The sequence below is a fragment of the Tamandua tetradactyla genome, chromosome 5, assembly GCF_023851605.1.
Source record: "Tamandua tetradactyla isolate mTamTet1 chromosome 5, mTamTet1.pri, whole genome shotgun sequence".
Classification (NCBI taxonomy): Eukaryota; Metazoa; Chordata; class Mammalia; order Pilosa; family Myrmecophagidae; genus Tamandua; species Tamandua tetradactyla.
The window spans coordinates 126,005,983-126,030,789 of record NC_135331.1 but is presented as its reverse complement, the minus strand read 5'-3'; the positions used below and the strand labels follow the sequence as shown (position 1 = coordinate 126,030,789).

Below are 24,807 nucleotides of genomic sequence, written 5' to 3'. Positions count from 1 at the left end.
GTATATATGGAAAATTGGAAAATAACATGTGCTGGAGAGAGGCAGAAAAATAGGAACAGTTGTTTGTTGTTGGGAATATAAAATGGTACATCTGCTGTGAAAAACTGTTCCCCAGAAGGTTAAGCATAGAATGACCATATGACCTGAAAATCTGACTTTTAGATATATTCCTAAAAGAATTGAAAGCAGGGACACAGATATTTGCCCACTGATGTTCACAATTGCCAAAAGATGGAAGTGATCCAAGTGTCTCTCAACCGTTGAATGGATAAATGTATGATTACATTTATCACAATGTGATGCATACATACATCAACCGTTGAATGGATAAATGTATGATTACATTTATCACAATGTGATGCATACATACAATGAACTATTATTGAGCCCTAAAAATGAATGAAGTTCTAATACATGTGACAACGTAAGTGAACCTTGAAGACATCCAATTTGGGTGAAATAAGTCAGTCCCCAAAGGATAAAACTTGTATGATCTTGTTTACAGGGAATAATTAGAATATGCAATTTCGTAGAATCAGAAACTAGAATACAAGGTACTAGGGACTAGGTGAGGGTAGGGAGTGAGGAGTTAATGCTAAATAGGTACAGAGTTTCTTTTAGGGTGATGGAAAAGTTTAGTAATGGATGGCAGTGGCCATCGCACAGTAGTGTGAATGTAATTAACACCACTGAATTGTACATTTGAAAGTTCTTAAAATGAAAAATTTTAGGTTGTATATATGTTACCAGAATAAACATTTTAAAGACCTGTAGAACTGTATGACACAGTGGACCCTTATGTAAAATATGAATTATGGCTATTGGTAAATTGCAATAATATGTTTTATCAATTGTAACAAAAGTGCTACACTAATGTGAAGTGATAATAATAGGGAAAATTGTGTGTGTGAGGTGCGGGGGGTCTACGGGAACTTCTTACTCTCTGCATAATTTTTCTGTAAACCTGCAAATTCTTTAATAAAAATGGTATATGTTACAAAAATTAAAATAAAAAGTTAAAATGAAAACCACCATTAAAAATATTTTTTGTTTATGGAATAGTTTCTGTAGTATGATCACATTTTCCTAATAACATGTACGTACACAGAACATGAATGGAAAGCATGTTCTCTTTCTCTTTATGTCTCTGTAGAGAAAAACTTTGAAAGGCTAGCATCTAAAAATATTACTGGTATTTATAGTTGAGTGGTGGTATTTGTTTGGTTTTAATTTATTTGTATACTTCTCTGTAATGTTCTACAGTGAATCTAGAACATTGAATATAAAATACAATATATTAAGAAAATATAGTATAATTATGCAATGGATGCCAGATGAATTTAAAACTGAGTTAGACTGAGTTAGACCGAGCCTATAAATATGTTTATTTGCTAGGATAACATTTAGTATGCGTATCTCTATTATTTTTTAGGGTGAAGAAGGTGACCAGGGAGCATTAGGAGAAGTAGGAGCTCAAGGGCCTCCGGTAAAGTATTTAAAAAAAATAACCAGGATATGCAAATATCCTTTTTCTTTTTTAATGAATCTTGGAATATTTTCTATTTAACCTGTGGATTAAAATGCATTACATTAACACGATCGTCTCCATTTCTCCCCAAGCCAGCATAGGGAGATTGCCATTATTTTAAAATATGAGAGGGTCCCCTTTGTACATTCAAACTTTTTTTAACAGAAAAATTCTACCTATAATTACATATATTCATTTACTAGATTTAGATTTCAGGGCCAGGCAATCTGAAAGCAAATGTTGAGCACGAGAGTATGATATGTATCTTTCATGTTCTATCGTACTACCAAATGATATGAGGAGAAAAATTTGTGTATCCTGAATATGCAGTATGTGTTTCATCCACTGGATTAATGGGAATTATTCCAGCATGTAATCATTATAATTAGATCATTCTTAATTGCTTTTAATCATATCTTTTAATAAAACAATGGTCCCTTGTGCTTCAGCAGATTTCTGCAATAATGCATGCAGTAAGATAATTCGGGACATTGGTGTACTTCAATTTAAAATATTTGTTAAATCTGAATTTACATTTTTTGGTACTATATGAAAGTGAAATTGAACCTTTTTTCTCATCAAAATGAATAATAATTATGGGAATAATGATTTCTGAATATTCATTGAATATTGCAGCTAGTGAAGTTATGGACTGTGAAAGGCTCCCTCAGCTCCTGTTCTCAGAAACGAAGGCATTAGGGAAGACAAACACGGGGCTGCCCTTTACCTGCTCTGTTCCTTCCCACACAAATGTCCTTTTAAAAAGGACTCAAGGAGCTGTGCAAATGAGTGTTTACCTTAGAGTGTAAGGGAAATCAACCTAAAGGAAATGAGTCAGAGAATTCAGAAGAAATAGTCTCTGCTTTTATGCCATGTGAGAACTTTAAGGGAATCTGTGGAGGAGTCCAGGGCATTTTTCCCAAAAGCTTACCTTCTCTGAGCCTTTAGACATGCGACAATAAGGATTCCATTTCTCTAGTGGCAGATAGGAGCAAACAGTGTAAGTCACATACACTCTTTTTGATCAGACAATAATTTGGTAGGGGCTTAAAATTATTATTTTTAAGCCATTCCCAAAGATCGTCAGAACAGAATTTTTCAAACATTAAAAAAAGTGTTTTTGTGGATCTATTGTGGGTGCTGCATGGTTCACACAGTCTAACTGAGGATATCATTAGTGCTTGCTAACTTTCTGGTGTGGAGGAGTCAGTATGTCAACATTTCTGTAAAATTCACAGATTTTCGCTTTTAAATGTACATGTACCAATAAAGTAATATGCAGATTTTTTAAAAAAACATGCTTCTTGGAACATTTATACACCAACTCCATCCTCTATCCTTCAATGTAGTCGGTCACCTTGATGGACTATATGTCACTTTGCTCTTGAGCCAATATTTTTGGAAATCTTGTAGAATCACTTTGAGAGTCAGCAAATGAGCTATACAAGATAGAGTGGCTTTCATCTGATATGGCCATAACTTTTTATCCTAAGTGGATATCCTAAGGTGGGTCACCTGCACATTTGAAAGTCACATTTTGCCTGACTGCTCTACATAGGATTTGTAACTGACCTGGGTGAAGAGTTGATCATGGAATTGCCCCCTTTTCTCAAAGTGAGAACACGAGAGAAAGGACTGGCCCAGGACTGCTTTATCTTTAGCCAATGTGGACTGTTAGCAAATTGTGCAGAAGTAGCCACCTCACTCTCTGATGGAGCATCTATTCCCTACTGCTCCCAAGGGAAGCCCAGGCTTACCCTTTATAGGATTCATTTCTCCAGCCCTGCTACTGTGGGGCCAGACAGTCAAAACGGTGATAATTCAACATCTAAAGAGATCCTAGAAAAAACACTATACCCCATTATTTTTATGAATACTCACTGCTCTGCTTGAGATGGGGTGAGATGGGTTCCTTTTGCCTTACGTTGGAATTCAGAATGCATTTTGTCACAGAAATGGTGTAATGAATATTTATATAAGTGATTGATGCAGACTCCAGCTCAAATTATAGCCCATATAAGTTTTTGTGGGCTAGCCTAGGACCTAATTACTTTTAATGACATACATTGATAGTGAAAAATTATACCAAGGTCTGAAGTCATCAAGTGTTGAACCATGAAGGAAGTGGCAACGACAGTGTAAGTTCTGTATGTGTATTAAAAGATAAGTCAAATACAAGATCATAGTTACACTTATGCTAGCGATATTTACTTTTTTTGTCATCAGTAATTGTGCCAACTCCAGGTTTGTGCAAGTCTTCAGGGGTTTTAAAAAGGGTTTTACCATTGAATGCACTCTCCTAGACTTTTCTTTTTAAACTGGAAAAGTTTGTTGATGTAATGTTACCATTTCCTAGTATTGCCTTTGGTTATAAAACTGTATCCTTCTTCTGGATTGACTTTTGGAATCAGATAAAAGAATTTGTGCTTCAACTGAAATACTTCCCTTTTCCTTTTTATATTTCCAGGGAGCTCAAGGCTTGAGAGGCATCACGGGCATAGTTGGGGCCAAAGGGGAAAAAGTAAGATAATATAATTAATGATAATACAATATAAAAATATATTAAATATTTAAATTTTTGGTCATTCAAAAATAACTTATTTTCATCAATGTCACTTTTAATTTGATACTTTATAGATATGTGGTTAGGCTTTTGCATTTTTATTGTAAGTATAGATGATAAAAATGATACTTGCCATATAAGGCATATTTTAAATTATCTTGGGTAAATTAGAGGAAGTAGGGCTGTTACATTTTATCTCTTCTAGTAGCTAACACTGATAATGACTCTTATTCAGTTAGCATAGAAAATTGTTTGGCCAGGCCCATGGTGCCTGGAGTGCTTCTGGCCAAGCCAGACAAGGGCAGAGTGAGGACAGAGGGGAGCGCAGAGAAGACAGGATACACACAGGGATGCTGGGGACATGATGTCATGCCTGCCAAGCTGATCCCAACCCTTGTACCTGATGAGGATCATACAGCTGTGGCTGGAGCACGCCAATCCACCTGTAGCCCAGTCTCTGAGACCACAATCTCCTAGCACTTCTGTAGTGAGCCGCTGTGCAAGTTGCTGGGGGAGTCAAAGAGGAATAAGGCCTGGTCTTTGTTTTCAGCAAGTTTGTTATTTATTGGGTGAGACCCACAAGTAGATAGCTGACTACAAGGCAAGCAAAGGAGTCATAAGCCTGTAGTGAAAGGGAGAATAGACGGAGTGCCTGGTCTTGACAGGGAAACTGGGAAGGCTCAGGAGCCCTGGCCGAGGAGGGTGAGGAGTGTTGATGTCTGTGAAGGATGGAGGGAAGGTCATGCCTGACTGAGTGAATATCATCAGCAAAAGCAATAGGAACCTGAACGTTCATGATATACTCAGAATTAAAAAAAAAATTTAAATTAAAAAATGTGTATATATGTATTGTAGGCATATATAATGTCTCTGTCTGGTTTTGAGAAAATGGTTACCACTTTTTCGAAGGTATGTTAGGAAAATCTGTTTGTATACCACAGCAAATTAACAAAAAAGCATCTTTACCCACCACCACCTCTGAGCCTGGTCTCATTCTCAAGAACCACTGTGCTTATTTGTGTCAATTTCCGTTAGAACCTCAGAGTCTTTAATGAATTAAATATGACTAACTTGTGCATTGTAGTGCTTAATAAATAAAATTCATTCTTTTAAAAAAAGATGCACATTTTTGTGAATTCATGCTCTCTGCCTTATTTATCATTCTTTCCTTTATCTTCATTTTTACCTGGGCCTCATACTTTGTCTCTTCTAAATATTTTCATTTTGCCTGGTTTTCAACTCCTCTAGAATAATTCTTTTCTAAAAACACTGTTATTCTCAAAGCATATGAGATTTATTCATATTTCTAGATTTGTGTTAACTTAAGCAACACTCTGTGTATATCTATTCCTTTATTAAATGATGAATCCTATTTATTTTGAAACTGCCGATACCTTGGCCTTCACTTTTTCTGGGTTTAAATCATTCCCTAAAATATGTGACCCCTCACTTGGAAACCAATTACTACTGTGCTTGATATTCTCTTTACTTGAGGCATTTTTCTAGTTGGTATTTTTCAAAATTTCTCATTTCCCCTGATTTCTGTCAAATTGCTTTCAGAAGAAAAAGCTTTACTCGTGAACTCAGACCCGTGGAGTGGTTACCTAGTAACAGCAATGTAGGGCTGAGCTCACGCCGAACAGTAATAAGGGAGAGCGAGTGCATCAAAGCCGTTCCTATAATGCAAAGGCTGGGCTCCGCTCATGCGATACGGGCTGAATGATGAATTCAGGGTCTCTTTCAGGTCTTCCAAATCTATTCTTCCCTGGAGAATGTCGAATGCCTTCTGCCTCGTTCTTAGGGATCAAAGAATTTCACAGCTCCATGGTACCTCTGCTTTAGTTGTGTTCTCTCTGATTCTGCCTGTGTCTGAACCTTCTATCAAAGGTTTTCAAATTTTTAAATTCTTACAGCAGATGTGGTCCACCTGGCTTTCTTGGCCTGATAAAAATCCAACACTCTTTTGAATGTTTTGCATTTATTTTGTCCCCTTTTCTGCTCAACCCTGTTCATTAGGAGACTACCTGTTCCCTTCGGTTGTCTTTCTGCCTTCTCATTCACTTAGTAGATGAAAAAAAGACTTCAAGAAGGGGGCTGTATTTTGTCATGTAGCATACATAGAAAGCATGTTAAAAGATCCTATTTCTGTTCTAAAATCATATCTTGATTCTTATAATGAGAATAAGTTGGTGATATGTACAGTATGTAGTAAAGCCGGAGATCATTTCAAGATAATTAGATTTACAAAGTGCTGGGGAGTTATGGTATTGCTTCATAGGGTGGATTTGTTGTTGAGAAAATAGATCAGTTACTTTATGCAAACTGAACCAAACGTCTATCCAGGATGAGAGAGGGGATGGTCAGGCCTCGTAACAGTTCATTCTTCCAAATCACGTGGCTAGCCTTCTGATTCGGGTTCTTAGTGGGAAATCCAAGTCCCAGAAATCCCTCCCACAGCTGTGGTAGCAGCAAAGTCCATGGCAGCTGCTTTTTGGGTGGCTGCTGTGGCCTTCACCATTAATGAGTTCCCACAGGCAGTCCGAGAACCCGGGGGTGGGGGTGGGGGTGGAGGCTGGCTACCAGAGCAGCTGCTCAGCCTCCTCCAACATTTTTGCCAAGTCCTCTGAATAGACGCCATTGTTTTTGCTCATGTAATTAACTGAGAATGCATGTAGTGTAAACTTAAAATATCCAGAGTGACCCAAAGATTGTGTCTAAGTGCTTTTGGTGTAATGAGTAAATGCGTTTTCACTTCTGATCCTCAGGTGCACTGACAAACAGAATATAGATGAGAAACAGAAAATCTTCTTTTCATCTGCTATTAAAGTTCTTCAGAAGACTGATGTGGCCTTTAACATACTTGATTGATCTCAATTTATTTCCTTGTCTTGTTTTCTCGCAGGGCGCGAGGGGCCTAGAGGGTGAGCCTGGGCCTCGGGGTCTTCCTGGTGCTCCTGTAAGTCATTTTCTTGCCCTAAAACCTAATGAACGATTTTGTTTTTTCAGCAGTGATAGATTTTTTTTTTGCTATATATATGTATATGCAAGGGTTTTACATGTGAATAATTAAGGTGGAAAAATGGGCAAACATTTTTAAAAATTTTTCTTGATTGAGACAAGCATCTCTTTTTTGGGGTGCAGGGAGATTTCGGCTTTTGTTTTTTGCATAAATCAAATGGTTAAGTATTTTTGTTTGCTGTGATTTTGTTTGTCTGTTTTCTTTGGTTGCCAGGATGCTTAGGGTTGCAGTAATCATCTCATTTCTAGTTCCTGGGCAGTTCCATAATTTCCTTCTCTATGGTTTCTGATCTCATTATTCCGTATTTTAATTGTCATGTATACAAGTGTCATTGCTATAGGCAGCCTCAAGCTTTTTTTGGACGTAACAGAGACAAAAAGCTGTCTATTAATAAAATATAGAAAAGATGTAAGTAAAATAGAATTTCCCAATGTCAAGGTCATGATGGTCCAGTGTGAAAGACAGAATGTAAGTAAATGATACCTTATGGGATCATGTACTAGAGCCTGTGGTCAAGGTAATCCATGTGAGTAAGAGGACCTTAGAAGAAGCTGGTCTGTAAAACCACTCTGGCTGGGAACACAGCAGAATTCAGCTGAGAAGATGCATTGTTGGTGGTGATGGGGGCATATGAGCTAGCACAGGACTGACGTTGCCTAGTGTGAAAGTTTGTGTTGAGAAATGAAATTGAATAGATAAGGTAAGACCACCTAATGAAGAGTGTTTAAGGCCAGTCTGAGCAGTTTGGCATTGACTTAGAAGCAGTAGGGAGCCATTAGAAGTTTTAGAGTAGTTAAGCAATCCAACAAAAGTTGTATTTTAGGATGATATGTCCTCTCATCTATTATCACTTATACCATATATTAACACTAACTGGGTGAATCTGACAGAGTTCAGTATTATTGACTAGGGAATTAAATAATATGAGGGAAAATATTGATAACTAATCCAAACCCACCGTCATGGTCAGTGAGCTTAGTTGATATGTAGACTTGGTTATTTATCTCAAGATTATCTGCAGTACGAACCTTTATTTTATTTTAGGTACACATTCGAAGAGCACAGAAGCATATGTGTTTTCTGCTATATATTGAAAATGATTGAAATTGATAGGACTATCAATTAAGACATGTAATTTAAAAAAAATTTTAAACATTTTTCATTGTGACAGATAGCATACATACAAATACATTTTAACAGGTAGTTATAGAACAAATTTCAAAGTGTGGTATCAGTTACAGTTCCACAATTTCAGGTTTTTCTTTCTAGCTGGTCTAAGACACCGGAGACTAAAAAGAAGTATCAGTATAATGATTCAGTAGTAATACTCATTTGTTAAATCCTATCTTCCTTGTAACAACTCCTCCTTCTTTTTTTTTAAAGACTTTTTTTTGGGAAAAAGAATATACATACAAAAAAACAATGAATTTCAAAGCACATTGCAACAATTAGTTGTAGATAACATTTCAGAGTTTTGTAAGGTTTAGTTTTTACTTCTAGCTGCTCTAAGATACTGGAGACTAATAGAAATATCAATATAATGATTCAGTAGTAATACTCATTTGTTAAATCCTATCTTCCTTGTAACAACTCCTGCTTCTTTTTTTTTAAAGACTTTTTTTTGGGAAAAAGAATATACATACAAAAAAACAATGAATTTCAAAGCACATTGCAACAATTAGTTGTAGATAACATTTCAGAGTTTGGTAAGGTTTAGTTTTTACTTCTAGCTGCTCTCAGATACTGGAGACTAATAGAAATATCAATATAATGATTCAGCAGTCATACTCATTTGTTAAACCCTGCATTCTCTGTATAACTCCACCATCACCTTTGCTCTTTCTCCCAATCTTTAGGGGGTATTTGGGCTATGGCCATTCTAACTTGTTCATGTTGGGAGGGACTGTCAATAATTTATAGGATAAGGGAATGGAACTAGTTGATTTTCTAGAGAGGCTGGCAAGACATGTAATTTTTATTACATGTAAAATGTAATTAATTTTAATTAATTGGTAATGTAATTAATACATGTAATAATAAAATAAAAATGTGATAATGTAATTAATTTTATTACATTGCTCTATCATGGATAACTGTTTCCTAGTCATCCATGGTAGAGCAAAGCCTTTAGCATAAAAAAGCAATAGTTAAGTAATGTGATGGTGCCTTATCACTTTAAAAAATCTAATAAATAATTTTTGCTTATATTAATACAATTTTTCTTTCTTACAGGGTGATCAAGGACAAAGAGGACCTCCAGGAGAAGCAGGTCCCAAGGGTGATAGAGTGAGTTCAAATGAGTCTTAATCACTATAAGCATCATTCATTTTCGGTGTCCTCCGTCCATTATGCTCATCTATTTGCCATGTCCTAAGTGTAATGATGACTGAGTCCACCTTGCCTATCCTTTCCCTTCTTCCCTGCAGGGGCCTCAAGGTTCTAGAGGAATTCCTGGCCTCCCTGGGCCCAAAGGAGACACGGTATGTCCTGAGCTGTCATCATCAAGCACATTTTTCAAAATGATCACTAACTTATAGTAAAACTTTAGAAAATCCTGAAAGGAAGAAGAACGTGATTGCTACTAAGGAAAAATGTGTTTCTTTTCATGCCTTTAGGGCTTGCCAGGTGTGGATGGCCGCGACGGGATACCTGGAATGCCTGGAACCAAGGTAGCTGTGTGATTTGGCCCAGGAGTGAGTGGGGCATCTGCCCTGGCCAGCTGAGCTTAGCATTTCCATTACTATATTACCTGGACCAATTTAGCTTTTTCCTTCCTTCTAATTTTTTAATCAAGTAGGAAACACAAAATACTCGTTAGAATAGTATATTTATTTGCCTGTTTTCAGGAACTCAGTAAAATTGCCTTGTTAATGAAAACAGATGGAGGGAAACTGCATTTTGATTGAATTTATGCCCTATGTTCTAAGCCCACCTCCGCTCTGCAGTGGGTCATGTTACAAAGGTGCATGTAAGGTCGACTCCAGGAATGATCGCTTTACCTAGAGGCTCTGTGTCCTCCCTGTCCTATGAGAAATACAGCAGTTCATCCAATGATGTGGTAAAAACCTTTATTTCAGGGTGAACCAGGGAAGCCTGGGCCTCCTGGTGACACAGGATTGCAGGGGTTACCTGTAAGTAGTGGCTTTTGAAATGTTTATTGATTTATATATGCATTTTGAAGATAAGAATTTTGGGGAGAGATGTTACAACATTTGCTAAGTTCTAGGGCAGATATGATGTTTTAATTTTACATCTTTATACATATTTTTCTGAATGATTGAGCTTTAATTTTATGTTTTGGAACTCTGTTCTCTTGCTAGTTCTTCAGTCATCCTTAGATTTTTTTTTTTTTAACTAACCCTGAGCTGTGGGCCAGGGTTATATACTTCCTTCTCCTTTTAACCAGTTCTGGGGTTCTTGTTAGCTTGGTGGAGCCGTGAGAGGGCCAGGAGGATGCTCAGGGAGCAATGTGAGATACAGGATATCACTTTTGGATCTGTGTTCTTTTAAATCATTCAAATTGGTGTCTCCCTGCATTAATGTGGCTGGAAGTCTATGTGAATTGTCCCACATATATTCTCAGCTCTTTGAAGGCAGATGTTTTAAGTTAATAAAGCATACTTGGTAATACTGAGGGCTGGGCCTCCAGTTTATTGTGATATGTGACACTTTTTAATCAATTAGTGGGGGAATATTAGGACTCCCAATAGTACCAAATCTTAGCGAGGCTCAGCATTCTCCTGCCATTCCCTTTTTCTACCAGGAAGCCCAGCATTTTCTATAGACCCTCTTATTGTTATTCTGTACATGAAACCATGTAGTCTCCGTTTTGTCAGTAAGAGGTCCTGTTGACCTAAAAATAGCTCCAAGTTCTAATTTCAAAATTTGTCTTTTGGAAACAACTTTAGTTTAGTTGGACGTTCAACTTGCTTTTTGGAGTTTCAGTCTTCCGAGGTAGGTGGAGTAAAGTAATGCCCTCTATACCATGGGTAGTTCACTAACTGACTTTCCAGAATTGAGGGAACTCAGAAGATTCTTCCCCATACTGAGCCTTTGAGGTAGTGTGACAGGTGTAGCGGGCTTGGCGTCTTATAGATTTTCAGACTCGCTGATTAAACCCTGACTCTGCATTCTTTCAGGGTGTACCTGGAATTCCTGGTGCAAAGGGTATTGCTGGTGAAAAGGTAAGAGATTAAAAATTTTAATTAATATTTTTCTTCATTTTTTTGTTTTATCAATAAATTTTCTTAATAATATTTAGTATCTAAACCTGCTTTTTATTTTACATTTGACCTTAGGCAGAAATCAAAATGTAAAATCTTTAAAGCTTCAAATGCTAACTTCTTTCCCAGCTGCAGAAAGAACACTCTGGAAAAGCATTGCTCATTAGACTTCCTTCATGAAAATGTCATCTTTTGTCAGTGTAAAAAAGAGGAAGTCTTTTTGTTCCTAATCAATTAAGATAAGGAAAATGTTATTAAACAATGGAACTTTTGTCAGTGAATATTGCAAAGATAGTTTAAAGTAAAGAGACATTAGGAATTTTGTTCACATGTGAACAACTAGTGCTTATTTTCTGTACAGAATTGAAATGCAAACATCGGGGAAGTAAAAATTAAAGGAATAAAATATAGCTTTACTTTGGAATAAAATAGCTAAAATTGGAATAATATAGAAATTGCCATCTATTAGATTACATCACTCCAATCATAGTGAAGTAAACTTGGTAGTCTGCAGAGTCTCTAGCAGAAATGCGCTTTTATAAGCAGACCAAGAGCAACTGATTTTGGAGATGGCTGGAAACATTTTCTTAACAGCACGTCTTATTTCCTCATGCTGACCCATTTGCTTATAATTGTAATAGTGTCAATATGCAATACAAAGGATTCAAAGGAGTATATTGGAGTTAGAGATGGTAAAGGAAAAATGCACACAAGTAATATTGTCTAGAAAGAAAATCCTTTAATTTTCTTGCATGGTTAAAGAGCATTTTTTAAAACATTTTTTTTGTGTGTGAAATATATGTACAAAAAAGCAATAAATTTCAAAGTACATTGTAATAAGTAATTATAGAATGGATTTCAGAGTTTGATAAGGGATATATTTCCACAATTTCCATCTAGCTGCTCCAAGACACTGGAAATATCTAACATAATGATCAACAGTCATGCTTATTTGTTAAATCCTATTTGCTATAACCCCTCCTATTTCTTTGATCCTTTTCCCAATCTTTAGGGGCCTGTTCTAGCTTTATCATGTTGGTAAGGGCTGTTGACAATATAGGATGGGGGATGGGCCTAGTTGATGTTTTGGAGAGGCTGGCCCCTCTGGGTTTCGGGATTTATCTGGTGTAGGAGCTAGTCTAGTGGTTGTAGGTTTCTGGAACGTAATCTTAGTGTGTGAAACCTTTGTAGAATCTGAGATAGAGCCCTAGGTGTTCTTTAGGGTTGACAGGAATGGTATTGGTTGGGGTTTGGCAAGCCACGGTAATTAACAATATTTAGCTGAAGCTTCCCTAAGAGCAGCCTCTAAAGTAGCCTCTTGACTCTATTTGAACTCTTTCAGCCACTGATACCTTACTTTGTTACGTTTCTTTCCCTCCTTTTGAAGACCTTCATTTTTTGACATTTGACCTTTAGTTACTTCTTGGACTAACACGCAGCATACTGAATCCAAACCACTTTTGGTAGACACCAAGAAAGAGATTCTACAGCCTTCCAGATTCTCAATGCGAAATGAGGAAATTAATGCTATTTAAATCTAAGAAATACCCAGTCTGTGTAAGGGGGGATTGAGTTGATGATTATGCTTGCTTACAGTCTGAATTACTTTTGAGTGTTGTATTTTATCTTTTAGGGTAACACAGGTGCTCCAGGGAAGCCTGGTCAATTGGGATATTCAGGCAAACCGGTAAGATGCCACTTTCCCTTTCTAAAGGTTATAAACCGTTGTGGTCACCAGGCGGATCAGGGGTATTGACCTTATCCTCTACCTTTCTTCCTCATAACAGGGACAACAGGGGCCTCCTGGAGAAGTGGGACCCCGAGGACCCCGGGGGCTTTCTGTGAGTACTTCTGTAAAGCTCTCTCTAAGTGCCTTCTCAGGGCTCTGCTGGGGATTCCTTCATTTATTCATACATGAATGCCTTCGGACATTTGAGCATGTGCTATTCCAAGCTGGAAAATGAAACGGGAATGCTATTTAGATATGCCGTAAATGTCTTCATTTAAGAAAATGGAAATCAAAGTGAAGTACTGAGAAAAACACGAGGACCCTTTTTGCTCTTAACCTGTGCTAAAGGAAATATATTAGTGTGATTTTTTTTAAAACAATGACTTTCAGATATAATTTGTATACTGTATAATTCATGCATTGAGAGTGTATAATTCATTGATTATGAGTATATTCATGGAGTTGAACAATCACCATCACAGTCAATTTTTGAGCATTTTCATTATCCCAAAATGAAACTCTACCCATTTGCAGTCATTCCTCATTTCCTCCCAACCTGTCCAGGCCAAGGCAACCACAAATCCAATATCTGCTTCATAAATTTGCTTACTTTGGAAATTTCATGTAAGTGATATCATATAATAAGTAGTTTTTGTTTGTGTGACTGTCTTTCATTTAACATGTTTTCAAGCTTCATCAACATTGTAGTATATATCAATACTTCATTCTTCCTCATTGCCAAATAATACTACATTGTATGGTTATAACACATTGTAATTCATTTTACATCATTAAATTCAGTTTTTTTAATATAAGTTCATACATTCTCAGCAATTCCTCCCAAGTTTGAATAAGTTTTTCCCTCAAATCTAAAAATCAAGAAGCCCAGCAGAAAGAATTAGGATGTAGTCCTGATGTCCTCAGGTGGCCTAGGGCTAGTTGGGAACAGTCTTTTACAACAATGTTTGTCAACATAGCAAAATATATTGCATTTTCCCGTGTCTCTGGTTGGCTCATGTCAGTACCTATCCTTTACCCCTTGGGTCGTGCTTCTGGCTTTCCCCACTTACACTCTGCTGGTGGCTGCTGGTCCAGAACAGGCGTGGTGACTCGGGTCTCTGATTTAGTCCTTTCATGCAGTGGCTTCTGGCCCATTTCCCTCTTCCGGGTTCTTTAGAACTCATTAGGGCTTTCACTGAGTGAAATCTGTTTGCTCGCATTCCTGACTGGAGTACATGCTGATCTAGTCCCAGTTTTCTGAATGTGATGTTGAGTACAGGAGCCTGGCTCATCTCTCTTGTAGTCCCTCTACACCCCCTACACCCCGCCCAACCCCATCACCAATAGCCTGGTGATGCTATTGATCACAGAGCTCCGTGGAGGACATGTTGCAGAGTGACCTAGGCTGCTTGCCCTTCTACCCCCCGACCCAGGCCCTGGAATTCTATCCCTGTCGATAATTTGCCAAGACTCTGTGATGGTTATAGTTTAGACAGATTTCTCTCTGCCTCTGTGTGAGAGGGAATATTTAAACCTACACTAGAGAGAAATACAAATGATAGAATGTGAAATTGAATTTTTTTATCACTTTCTGACAAACTTAAAATTTATCACCGGATAGGACTAATATGACCTTCCAGTGTCAGATGAAAATGGGTTTGTAAATGCAACAATCTATAGAAATCAGAATTGATCTCCTGAATAAATCAGCATCTTTTTTTTTCTTTTTTTGCTAGAAGAAATACTTAGAATATATAGTATAGACTAGTTGTAGTGATTATAACTTACCACTTCTAAAATTAACAAGATACTAAGGATAATGATTATTCTTTGCCTAGTTAGGATTTGGTAGTCATGCAAATACAACCACCAGTACAATCTAGAGCACAATGGAATATGATTCTTTTTTACTTTTTGGTAAAATAATTTTGGCAGCACAAGTATAATTAAATTGACTGATAATTTTCTCTGATCCTTGAAAAGTCTGACAGTTCCATTTTCAAAGGGAAACTTCCAAACTGAATTATTCACCTAGATGCATTTATTGAGAAGGTTTTTACAAAATAGCACCAATACTTGTTCATAAAGAAGATGCCTGTTTGGTGAACAGTGGTATTGGAAGAACCTAGAAAAATGAGGACTTTTTTTGTGCTTTTTTTTTAAAGCACATCTTAAGCTTTTACAGAATTTTGGAAGATTTGAAAGACAAACAAACATTTCGCTAAAAATATAATTTTGACTGATTTATTTAGTAATTACCTTGGATGTAAGTAACAGCCAGCATTGTTCTAAGTACTTAATTTATTCAATCCTTACAAAATCTCTATGAAGTAGGTGCTGTTTTTATCCCCGTTTTACAGATGAGGAAGCTTGAGGTTCAGAGAGGTTCAGTTGCTTGTCTGGTGTTATCAGCTGGCTCTTGGCAGAATCAAACTTCAGACCTGGGACTGGGAATCCAGCATTAGTGTCCTCACCACCATCCTTTAATGTCTCTATGGCTCAAGTTGTGGTTCTGGAGGATGTCTTTTATTTAAGCTAGCTTGCCAGATCCTGATGGTTTAAGACATATTTTAAAAATTTTAAATTTAATTTTTGTAGAACTTGCATGGTGAGATGTTAATGAAAGTCCAAGCGAATCCTGACGAATTATTTTATGTAGTTGTTTTTAACTCTGGCTTTTTATCACAATCACCGTTGTAACTGGAAAATAAAAACAACAAATACAACATAAATCTAAACAGATTTATCCGTCTCACCCTAGACCTCTGGAATCAGGATCTGGAGGGTTGAATAAGGATAAGGAATGAGAAGATGGGGGTGGTGGGAGAGAGCCAATGAAGCGAATTTCTAAAAAGCTCCTTTGGGGATTCTGATGTACAGCCAGAGTTGGGAGTCACCGAAAGAGAGTTTGCATCTTTTTAAAATCCTTGATTGGGTCCTTAAATAGGGATAAACCAGCAGATGTGTTTGAACGTGTTGGGGATATATGTGGTGGCACAGAGCATCTAAGAGGAAGTAGAGCCTTTTATTATGTACTTACATTTTTGATGGTAGGATTTTTGCCTTTATTGTGGTTCCTTAAGAGTCTCTTGTTTTAAATCAGAACTCTTATTTTCATGGGGTTTGTAAACACTAACCGCAGAATAGCCATTTACATCTGAGAATATGGTTATCATCACAGCTGTTGAAGCACAAGAGATTATCATTCATTTAGCAGTTCTTCCAGCACATTTGTAGTTAGCAGTGCCATGATTAGTTACTCTCTGCAAAATGTGTTTAATCTATGCTTGTAGAGCTTACTATTTTATATCTTGGTTTCTCCTATTAATCTTTTTTTTTTTTTTTTTTTTTTAGGGTATTTGGGCTATGCCCATTCTAATTTTCTCATGTTGAAAGGGGCTGTTGATGATATGGGATAGGGGGATGGAACTAGTTGATGTTCTAGAGAGGCTGGCCCCTCTATATTTCAGGACATTTCGGGGGACCCATCTGGAGGTTTCGGTTTCTGGAAAGTTACCCTAGTGCATGGAACCTTTGTAGAATCTTAATTATTGCTCTAGGTGTTCTTTAGAATTGGCAGGAATGGTTTTGGTTGGGGGTTGACAAGCTATGATAGGTAGCAATGGCTAACTTGCATAAGAGTGACCTCCAGAGTAGCCTCTCAATTCTGCTTGAACTCTCTCAGCCACTGATGGCTGATTTATTACATATCCTTTCCCCCTTTTTCTCCTAATAACATTTTTGGGTGAAATCCTAGCACTTAGAGAAACATGCATATTTCTAGAATACATAGAAATCGTAAGAGTGACCATCAGAAAATCTTGTCCTAACAATTTTTTTATAGCTGCCTTGTTATTGTTGTGAAAATGAATATTACCAGTTTTCACAGGGAGGTTATTGCTATAAAATACATAAGCTTCAAATGGCCAGGAAATTATAAGCTGGAAGTGAAATAAAAATAAAAATAAAAAATTAAAAATGCAGAACCACATACTTTTTACTTGTGCTGTAACAGAGGGCAAATGCCCATAATTCTGATGCCCTAAGCTCTGGTATCTCTTGGGTACGCAAGTTCAGCAGAGCTGATGATCTATGCTGGGGGCTCTAAGCCATTCATAGATGTGACCACGGTCCTGCCAATGGCTGGAAAATGCTTGTGGATTGAATAATAAGAGCTTATGAAAAACAGAAAAAGTAAGATTCCAGCAGAGAAAAAAATCTTTGTCCTTGTCTGGAAAGTTAAGCCCTCCACCAATAAACGAAAGGCTATCCAACCCTTTGTTTTAATTTAGCCCCTTGATTTGTGGAAGAGAAAAAAAAAATCTGTCATCTTCATTTTGGATAAGATGGCATAAAGGATTATTTACATAGAAGTGAATATTTGTGATTGTCTTAGAAGCTGAGCTTTCACCTTCTGATATTATTGATTATATTCTCATCAATGACTATTAATTATCCTGTGAGTTGAAGTCATGTTAACTCAGTGACATTTAGGATCTCAATCATGGTGCAGTTCAGGAATTACTTGGAAATAAACCCTGAAGGAAACCTCTTTCAAGTTTTGAGTGCCAGGTCAAATTAATGCGGTGGAATCTGATTTTTATATTTATTGATGGTTGTAGGAATCTATCACAGTTGTTGGTTTTCATCCAGACTTAATCCTTTCAACGCCAATCATCAAAAGTCACTGCCTCTCTCTTTTAAGCCACGTCCTTAGTAGAAAGTGCCCATGAAGTTTTAGGACCAATGTGTAGCCCCAAACTCATATACTAGACAGGCTGATTTTAGAGGTATGGTTGAAAGGTCTTCAAGCATCTGACTCTAATTACCTATTAGTCACATGAAATGACTACCATAAAATTATAGCTCATAGCTAGAGACTGTTGCAATTTAGCAAAAATTTCTTAATTCCTTAGAGATATTTTCAATTCAGAAGGTTTATGGATCTTGACACCTTATTTAACTTAAAGATGAATGAGTGGATCAGAACAGAGTAATATTATCAGAAGAAGTTATAAATATTAAGCATTACTGTTGAGTTGTCATGCTGTTATAAAAAAGAACTAAAACTCAAAGGAATCTTCATTTTTAACATACACCTTCTAGGTAATGTGATTATTTATTCAGTAATGTCAAGTGTTCAGTTTAGTTGAACATGCTTTAGAAATAAAATGCAACTTTATCAGAATGTATAAAATTCTTGGGAGAAGAAGTTGAAGAGTTCAGTGTCTCATTTTCTCAAAAGGTGTAGCCTCAAATAAGAAACCAAAAATTTTCCCAAAATAAAATGTGTTGCTTTTGGAATATCTTCATTATGAATTATACTTTCTAAAGCTTCTTTTAAGAAAGTTTTAGAACAAGAATGAATAGGACAATGTTTTATTTCAGAAGCTTTATAAAATTCTACCATCTGTGTTTTAGTAAATTTGTCATAATAATTTAAAGGCAAACATCTCTGCCCTGTGTCCTTTTTCGTTAGATTGGAGTTTGAGATCATTTGCCAGATGCTGCTTTAGAATGTCCTGTAGATCCCAAAGTTTACTCCATCTTCTGGATACTGTGCACAGTTAAAAAATTAATATACCTCTAGCTCAAGGTTACATAATTTAAATGAAGGTATAAAACATATGCACAAGTAATCATGATACAAGTTAAATGTGACATAGGTGCCGGAAATTAGTCATTGCCATATTGAATACATGTATCATATATTATTCCTGTCCAACAGACTCTAATGGGCCATAAATAGATTTAAAACATTCACTGGAAAATGAACATAACGCTTGCTGTCTGCATTTTATAGAGTGGTCTCTATTTTCAGTCAAAGGATGGGTAGAATACTTTGATGACTTTCATATTTAAACAAAAACCTAAGTAGGACTTTATTTTATTTAAATAGTAATTAAGCATTTGAATTTTGGCAAAATACCCCGTTGACAATCTTGTTGATGTTTTTAAAGGGCAGTCGAGGGGAAAGAGGACCCGTAGGCCCCCCAGGCATACCAGGTAAACTGGTAAGTAATGTTTCCGTTCTCCAGCAGTTAACTTTCTTTCCACAAATTAATATTACAAAACCCAACAGATTTTAAAAAATAAGGAGAGAACCAATTCAGAAAAGGTAATTTAGCAAGCTGTACTTGATTTCTGTTATTATGTGAATGTGTGAAAATGTAAATGTGGAATTTAAACTTAAGTCTAGGATATTCCCAAAGGATATTTTAATCAGTGTGGTTTGTAGCATACATTTTAAAGCCCAGAGAGGCATGGAGTACTACATCATTTGGTCTCTGGTTGTTCTTGGAGTTGAAGAGAATTGTGCATGAATGCTGCCTTTTACTCCTTGTGCAGTGCTTGTTTACACAGTAAGAGAAGGGGCATCACTGCAGGGGCTCCACTGAAAGAGCTCACAGTTGTGAAGGAATGCAAACCTGGGAACTGAGGACCTCAGGAGTGGGGCTGGGGTGGGGAGTGGGGCTCACCTCTCTTCTCCTGAGAGTGCAGGAGAGTCGCAGATCAGGGGAGCTGAGAACCACAGAGCATTTATTTTAGACAGGAGTCAGCACACCCGAGGTGGTGTCTGGGCTTGTGTGCTTTCTGTATTACAGTGACAGTGACTCTGGGGACTTTGCATTTGTTTTTTCAGGGCTCTCTGGGTAGTCCTGGCCTCCCCGGCTTGCCAGGCCCCCCTGGACTTCCTGGAATGAAAGGTGACAGGGTAAGACATCAGGGACTCCAGAAAGTTCCTTAATTGGAAGGGCAACTTCTACTATGTTGAGAAGAGACAAGCCTGCTTTTGGCCCAGTGGCATTTTCTAGAATTTATCAGAAAGAACTATCAAAAAAAGTATTTAAAATTACTGAGAGTTGAAATTAAGAAACCACAAATCTATTAATATAATCATTTATGCGAAGGGGGAAAAAAAAACCGAGAAAAGTAAAAATTCCAGTTTTGATCACGCTTCCTACTTGGTTCTAAATTTATATTCCTATTAGTCAGATATCACGGGGATGTGATCAGAGAATGCCCTGAGTTGCCAGAGATTCTTGGACAGTTGCAGAGCTTTTCCATGTCTTGCCTGCTTCTTGTTAGGTAGTAAGGAGCATAGGTGTTTCTCTTCCATCACATTATTCATACTTGTGCTTATCCACCAGCACAATAAAGGAGGGAGTTTGTTCATTTGAAAATTATATAGTGTTTTATCCTTGTAAGGCTCAAAATACTGAAAAGGCATATTTTATTCATCACAGGGTGTAGTCGGTGAATCTGGTCCAAAGGGTGAACAGGTAAGCCCTATTACTTGACTAGTATGAAATAGAATGTGTAATGTGCCTGTTTCACAAGCAGGGTTATTGGCTGGTTTATGGGTGTGGTTGAGAAGGCAGAGCAAGCAGATTTTCTCACCCTGCTTCATAGTGAGTGAAACCCAGTATTTTGTTTGGTCTGTGGCCTTATCTACTATTTTAAGAAGCTTGAGCTAATGATGACTCTGCCTCCAGGACTACCATTACCTTTTCTTTGAAAAGAGTGGCCTGGAGTCTCTGGTTCCCCAAGTTGGTTTACCCATGGTTGATGGGGCCTTCCACAGCCACATTGTAACTTTTTGTTTTTCTCCATCAAGACCTCATCAAATAAACTGCATACTGAATTAGACTCAGTCCTTTGCCTGGGTTTCTTTTTCTACTGTGAGGTTTCTCTTTCAAGGATTATGTGTTACTAAAATTGCCGGATACAGTTCATTAAGCATTACCTTCAGCTCAAAATGAACCTCACTGTCTGGCTTTTCTCTAGGCTAATTTCTGATTTGGACTAGCTGCTGACAGCTAGATTGGGAAGCCATTGAGAACAATTTGTATTTCTGCAAGGTTCTAGAAACACTGTGGGGACTTATAAGTGCTTATGGTGCTGACTTGTTAAAACCGAGAGCCGGGGACTAAGAATTTAAAAATGTGACATTTAATCTTAATTTTTAGGGTGCCTCTGGTGAAGAAGGTGAAACAGGAGGAAGGGGTGAACTTGTAAGATATTTTTCTTGTTTATGAATAGACCCTTAACTGTAAAAGAAACTGATATATTTTTTCTTGTTTCTGACACTAAATGTTAACCTTGCTGCCTTCTGTATGAATTAAGTTAACATAAGTTACATAAGTTAATAAATGACTCCCCAAGACTGCAGCCCAAACCAAGCAAAGCAGAGGAGAAACACCCCAAGTTTGAAATTGACCTGTGGATCTGGCCTTAAACATTTTGGATAATGAATTCCCTTGTGGCTTTACATCTAGGCATTCAAGTTGATTCCCATTGGACTGTAGAAGTGTATGGATAATTTCTACCATGGAAACAGTTAAAGTTTTTTTAGTTAGAAAGCTATGAACCACAAATTTGACTGAGGGCATTCTCTCTAGTCTAAAAATCACAAAAGAAGTGACTTCTGCTCTAGAAGATGCCCCTTCTAAATCTCTAGGAAGGCAGTAAAGACAAGAACAAGTTAGTTTTATACTAGAAAGTAAGGTCTGCTGGCACATTGTTATGGTTTTGATACAATCTAACATGGCCTAATGTGGAAACTCAGGCTTTGGTCCTTTGGGATGGAGTGACAGATTTCTCATAAAATATTTAGAGAACCTCTAGTGTAGGGAAAAAATCGGGGAATGTTGTTTTATTCAGATTTGCAGGATTTAACGTTAATATAAATGTAATAAATGTTGTAGATAACAATTCCCAACTATTAAGTAAATTTGAAAGAGGATTTCTTCTTTTTTATTTTCTGTTGAAGTTGCTCATTTTACTGGCTAGGGGAATGTTCGAAATAATTTTGTTTTGTGTTGGAGATTAACTGATGTGCTTAAACTTCAGTTGAATTCATATCTAGAATTAGTGGTGGGAGATTTTCAAGTTTCTTTTTTAAAGCATAAGAGCATGCATATTTGGTTTGATAAGCTTTTTTCATGAATTTTAAAATATGGTTTGAGTTGCAGAAATGAAGCAATCAGGTTTTAAATGTCTATTACATTTTATAACAATGCTATTTTAATATCTTACAACTTACACAATTTGTTTTAAGTCTCCACACCTAGCATTTGCCCTCTGGAAGGAGCCTTGAAGAGTTCTGATTCAGTCCTGTTATTTGACAGATAAGTTAGCCAAAAGCTGGCAGGTTACATAGGTTGCCCAGAATCACAGAACTTCATAGCAGAACTGGAACTCAAATTTGAGCCTAATGTTCTTTCTGCAATAACAGGGTTAATCTTTTCATGGTTTTCATTAGATTTCAGCAGTACAATGGCTTTTTAAATGTTTTTAGGAGACTAGTAAATGTAAATACATTATTCTAACACAATTTTATTTTATTGATTTAGGGAGATATAGGATTACCTGGCTTAAAGGGATCTGTAAGTATAATGAACAGTAATGCATAAAAAAAAAATCGATAAAGCTGTAGAAAGTATAATGTTCTGCTTTATGAAATTATTCTATAAAATTCAGTTCTTAATGGACTTACCTTCAAGGAACTGAATTTCTAAATTTATTCTTTGGGTATTGGATTAATCCAATACAAAAATATTTTACAACTCTAAATGTGTAAAACCTTTCAAACTAACCATGCTAAAAGATTTTTTTTTCATATTATAAATGGCTCTATCAGTATTACATGGCAATACTCTAATTTCCTCTCCAAATGGGTCATTTTTAAAGAATTGACTTGCGCTTTCTGGTGATGAGAGTATAATTGAATTTCCTTGACAGCTACCCCATTTCTAATCTCCTATGTGTATCAGTTGGGGAAGTAAGATAGAGGCATAATGTATAAGAAAATATTATAGAAAGTTACTAGAGCTGGAAAGTGGGTGTGTTGTCCAATTCATCATTTTACAGAAACTAAACTGATGCCTGGAGAGATCGGATTTATTCAGAATTATAGAACCAATTAGTAGCTGGGATGATTTGCTATTTTGAAAGAAATGCCCATCTGCTAAAATAAGAAATTTAAGATAGTATAAGGAGAAAAGATGAAGCTCAGGTCTCAATCTCAAATGCTGCCACCACCAAGCTCCAGCAAATGGCCCAGTTTTCCCTACTTCTGGAATCTCCTCCACTCCTCTTTGTCCTTGTCCAATCTCTTATCCTCACAACAGCCAAGGTAAAATGTACTGTTTATCATTCTTGCTTAACAGTTTTAAAATTAAGTTTTATGGAATAAAATCAAACATTTGGCGAGTTATGTAAAACCTTTGATGTAGTGGTCTCTGCTTTGCTAACCTCATTTCCTACATATCTGGAAGATCATCTGTCTTGTAGTTTTCCTGGCCTGGAGCATGCTTTCTCTTTCCTTAGAATAGCTGCCCTCTACTCAGCATTTAGATCCATCCTCAGCTCTGTTCCTCTAGGAGGACCCACCCAGACTTGGTCACCTGCTCCTTCTTGGGCTCTTTGCACACCACTGAGATGGAAATTATTGCATTGTGTTAATTTATCTGTTTACACACTACCTCTAAACACTGTGAAATAGAGATTCTACTTCACTATTTAGCAATACTCAGTGATGTTCAATGGCAGGGATTCAAGCTATAAAGGAAAAACTAAATGAACAATAGAGTGGTCAAAAATAAGTTAATTTCATTCAAATTTGGATAATCCGAGGAATTAACTCTTGATTCATCACCTCTCTCCCTACTCTGTTTTCGCTTGGTAATAGTAAAGTGAAGAAATGAAGTGTATTATCCCAGAATCAGGGTAATAGTTACTATCAGAAAGACTTTCACTTTCCTCATTGATTACAGCAGAGACAAAACTTGAGAAGTGGGAGATGTCTGTATCTTATTCTCTACTTCAGTGCCTCACTCCTCAGTTAATGGATTCTTTCCCCAAACCCTTATGATGCCCTGGCTATGTTGGCCTCTGACCTCTCATAAAACATTTCCTGTCCCTGGTTCTGGCAGTATTTCCAGCATTGCCAGCCAGGTAATGCATTCTAATTTTGTCTCTTCTGTTTTCTGCCAGTTTTTTTTTTTTTTTAGTGCATTTCTAAATTCATTTTGGCTTCTCTTCTGGATTGTTTTACAAGTTGTTATTGGTTTACATTCTAGGCACCTGAGAATTCTGCAGCCTTCCATTAGAATATCCTTAGCTCTCTCTTTTCACACTGTCTTTTAGGAAGTCTCTCAAGCTATAATTTCTTCATAGAAGCAATTTTGGCAGGTTAGCACATGAATATCAATTTTTTTTTTCCATAAAGAAGGTTTGGAAAAATAAGCATACTTGCTGAGCTTTATTTAGATGTATCTAGTGAAAGCATTGCTTCATCAACTTCTTCCCTTTAGTTTAAACCATTTGAATGTTGGGAAGAGTTAGTACTTTCTAAATAAATGTTGCATATAAAATGAAAGAGGTTTAAGTTGCTTTATGAACACTGGCATTCCCTTGCTGCCTCCTGTCTTTTATCTCCTCATTCTTATTCTATAAACAATGGTGCATTGTAACGACTTCTGCCACAAATTCTACCAGAGGTAGTTTAACAAAAACTGAACTAATTTGTTCTCTTTTAAAACGGTTATTTCAGTTAAGAATTCTATTAGATGATTTTAGTGGTCTGCTTTCAGAAAAAGAAAAGAAAAAAAATCTATCTTTTATGTAATTTCATCCTAAGAAAACAGTGGTTTATTTTTAAATTCTTCAGTATTTGGATTTTAATTTCTTCAATGCTTAGATTGTCAATTTACTTTTTTTGACATGTTTAAATGCAGCACT

At 36.7% G+C, this 24,807-nt stretch overlaps 1 protein-coding gene across 1 annotated transcript in view; it reads left to right on the top strand.

Moving 5' to 3' along the window:
* The window catches only part of COL9A1 (collagen type IX alpha 1 chain), a 94,436-nt gene that overhangs the window by 52,893 nt on the left and 16,736 nt on the right, over positions 1 to 24,807 (top strand). Inside the window, exons 19-33 of the mRNA XM_077159248.1 lie at positions 1,433 to 1,486; positions 3,996 to 4,049; positions 6,994 to 7,047; positions 9,343 to 9,396; positions 9,537 to 9,590; positions 9,726 to 9,779; positions 10,188 to 10,241; positions 11,250 to 11,294; positions 12,967 to 13,020; positions 13,121 to 13,174; positions 19,023 to 19,076; positions 19,706 to 19,777; positions 20,310 to 20,345; positions 21,033 to 21,077; positions 22,419 to 22,451. Of these exons, the coding sequence (XP_077015363.1) occupies positions 1,433 to 1,486; positions 3,996 to 4,049; positions 6,994 to 7,047; positions 9,343 to 9,396; positions 9,537 to 9,590; positions 9,726 to 9,779; positions 10,188 to 10,241; positions 11,250 to 11,294; positions 12,967 to 13,020; positions 13,121 to 13,174; positions 19,023 to 19,076; positions 19,706 to 19,777; positions 20,310 to 20,345; positions 21,033 to 21,077; positions 22,419 to 22,451 (771 nt within the window). The remainder of the gene's footprint in view (positions 1 to 1,432; positions 1,487 to 3,995; positions 4,050 to 6,993; positions 7,048 to 9,342; positions 9,397 to 9,536; positions 9,591 to 9,725; positions 9,780 to 10,187; positions 10,242 to 11,249; positions 11,295 to 12,966; positions 13,021 to 13,120; positions 13,175 to 19,022; positions 19,077 to 19,705; positions 19,778 to 20,309; positions 20,346 to 21,032; positions 21,078 to 22,418; positions 22,452 to 24,807) is intronic.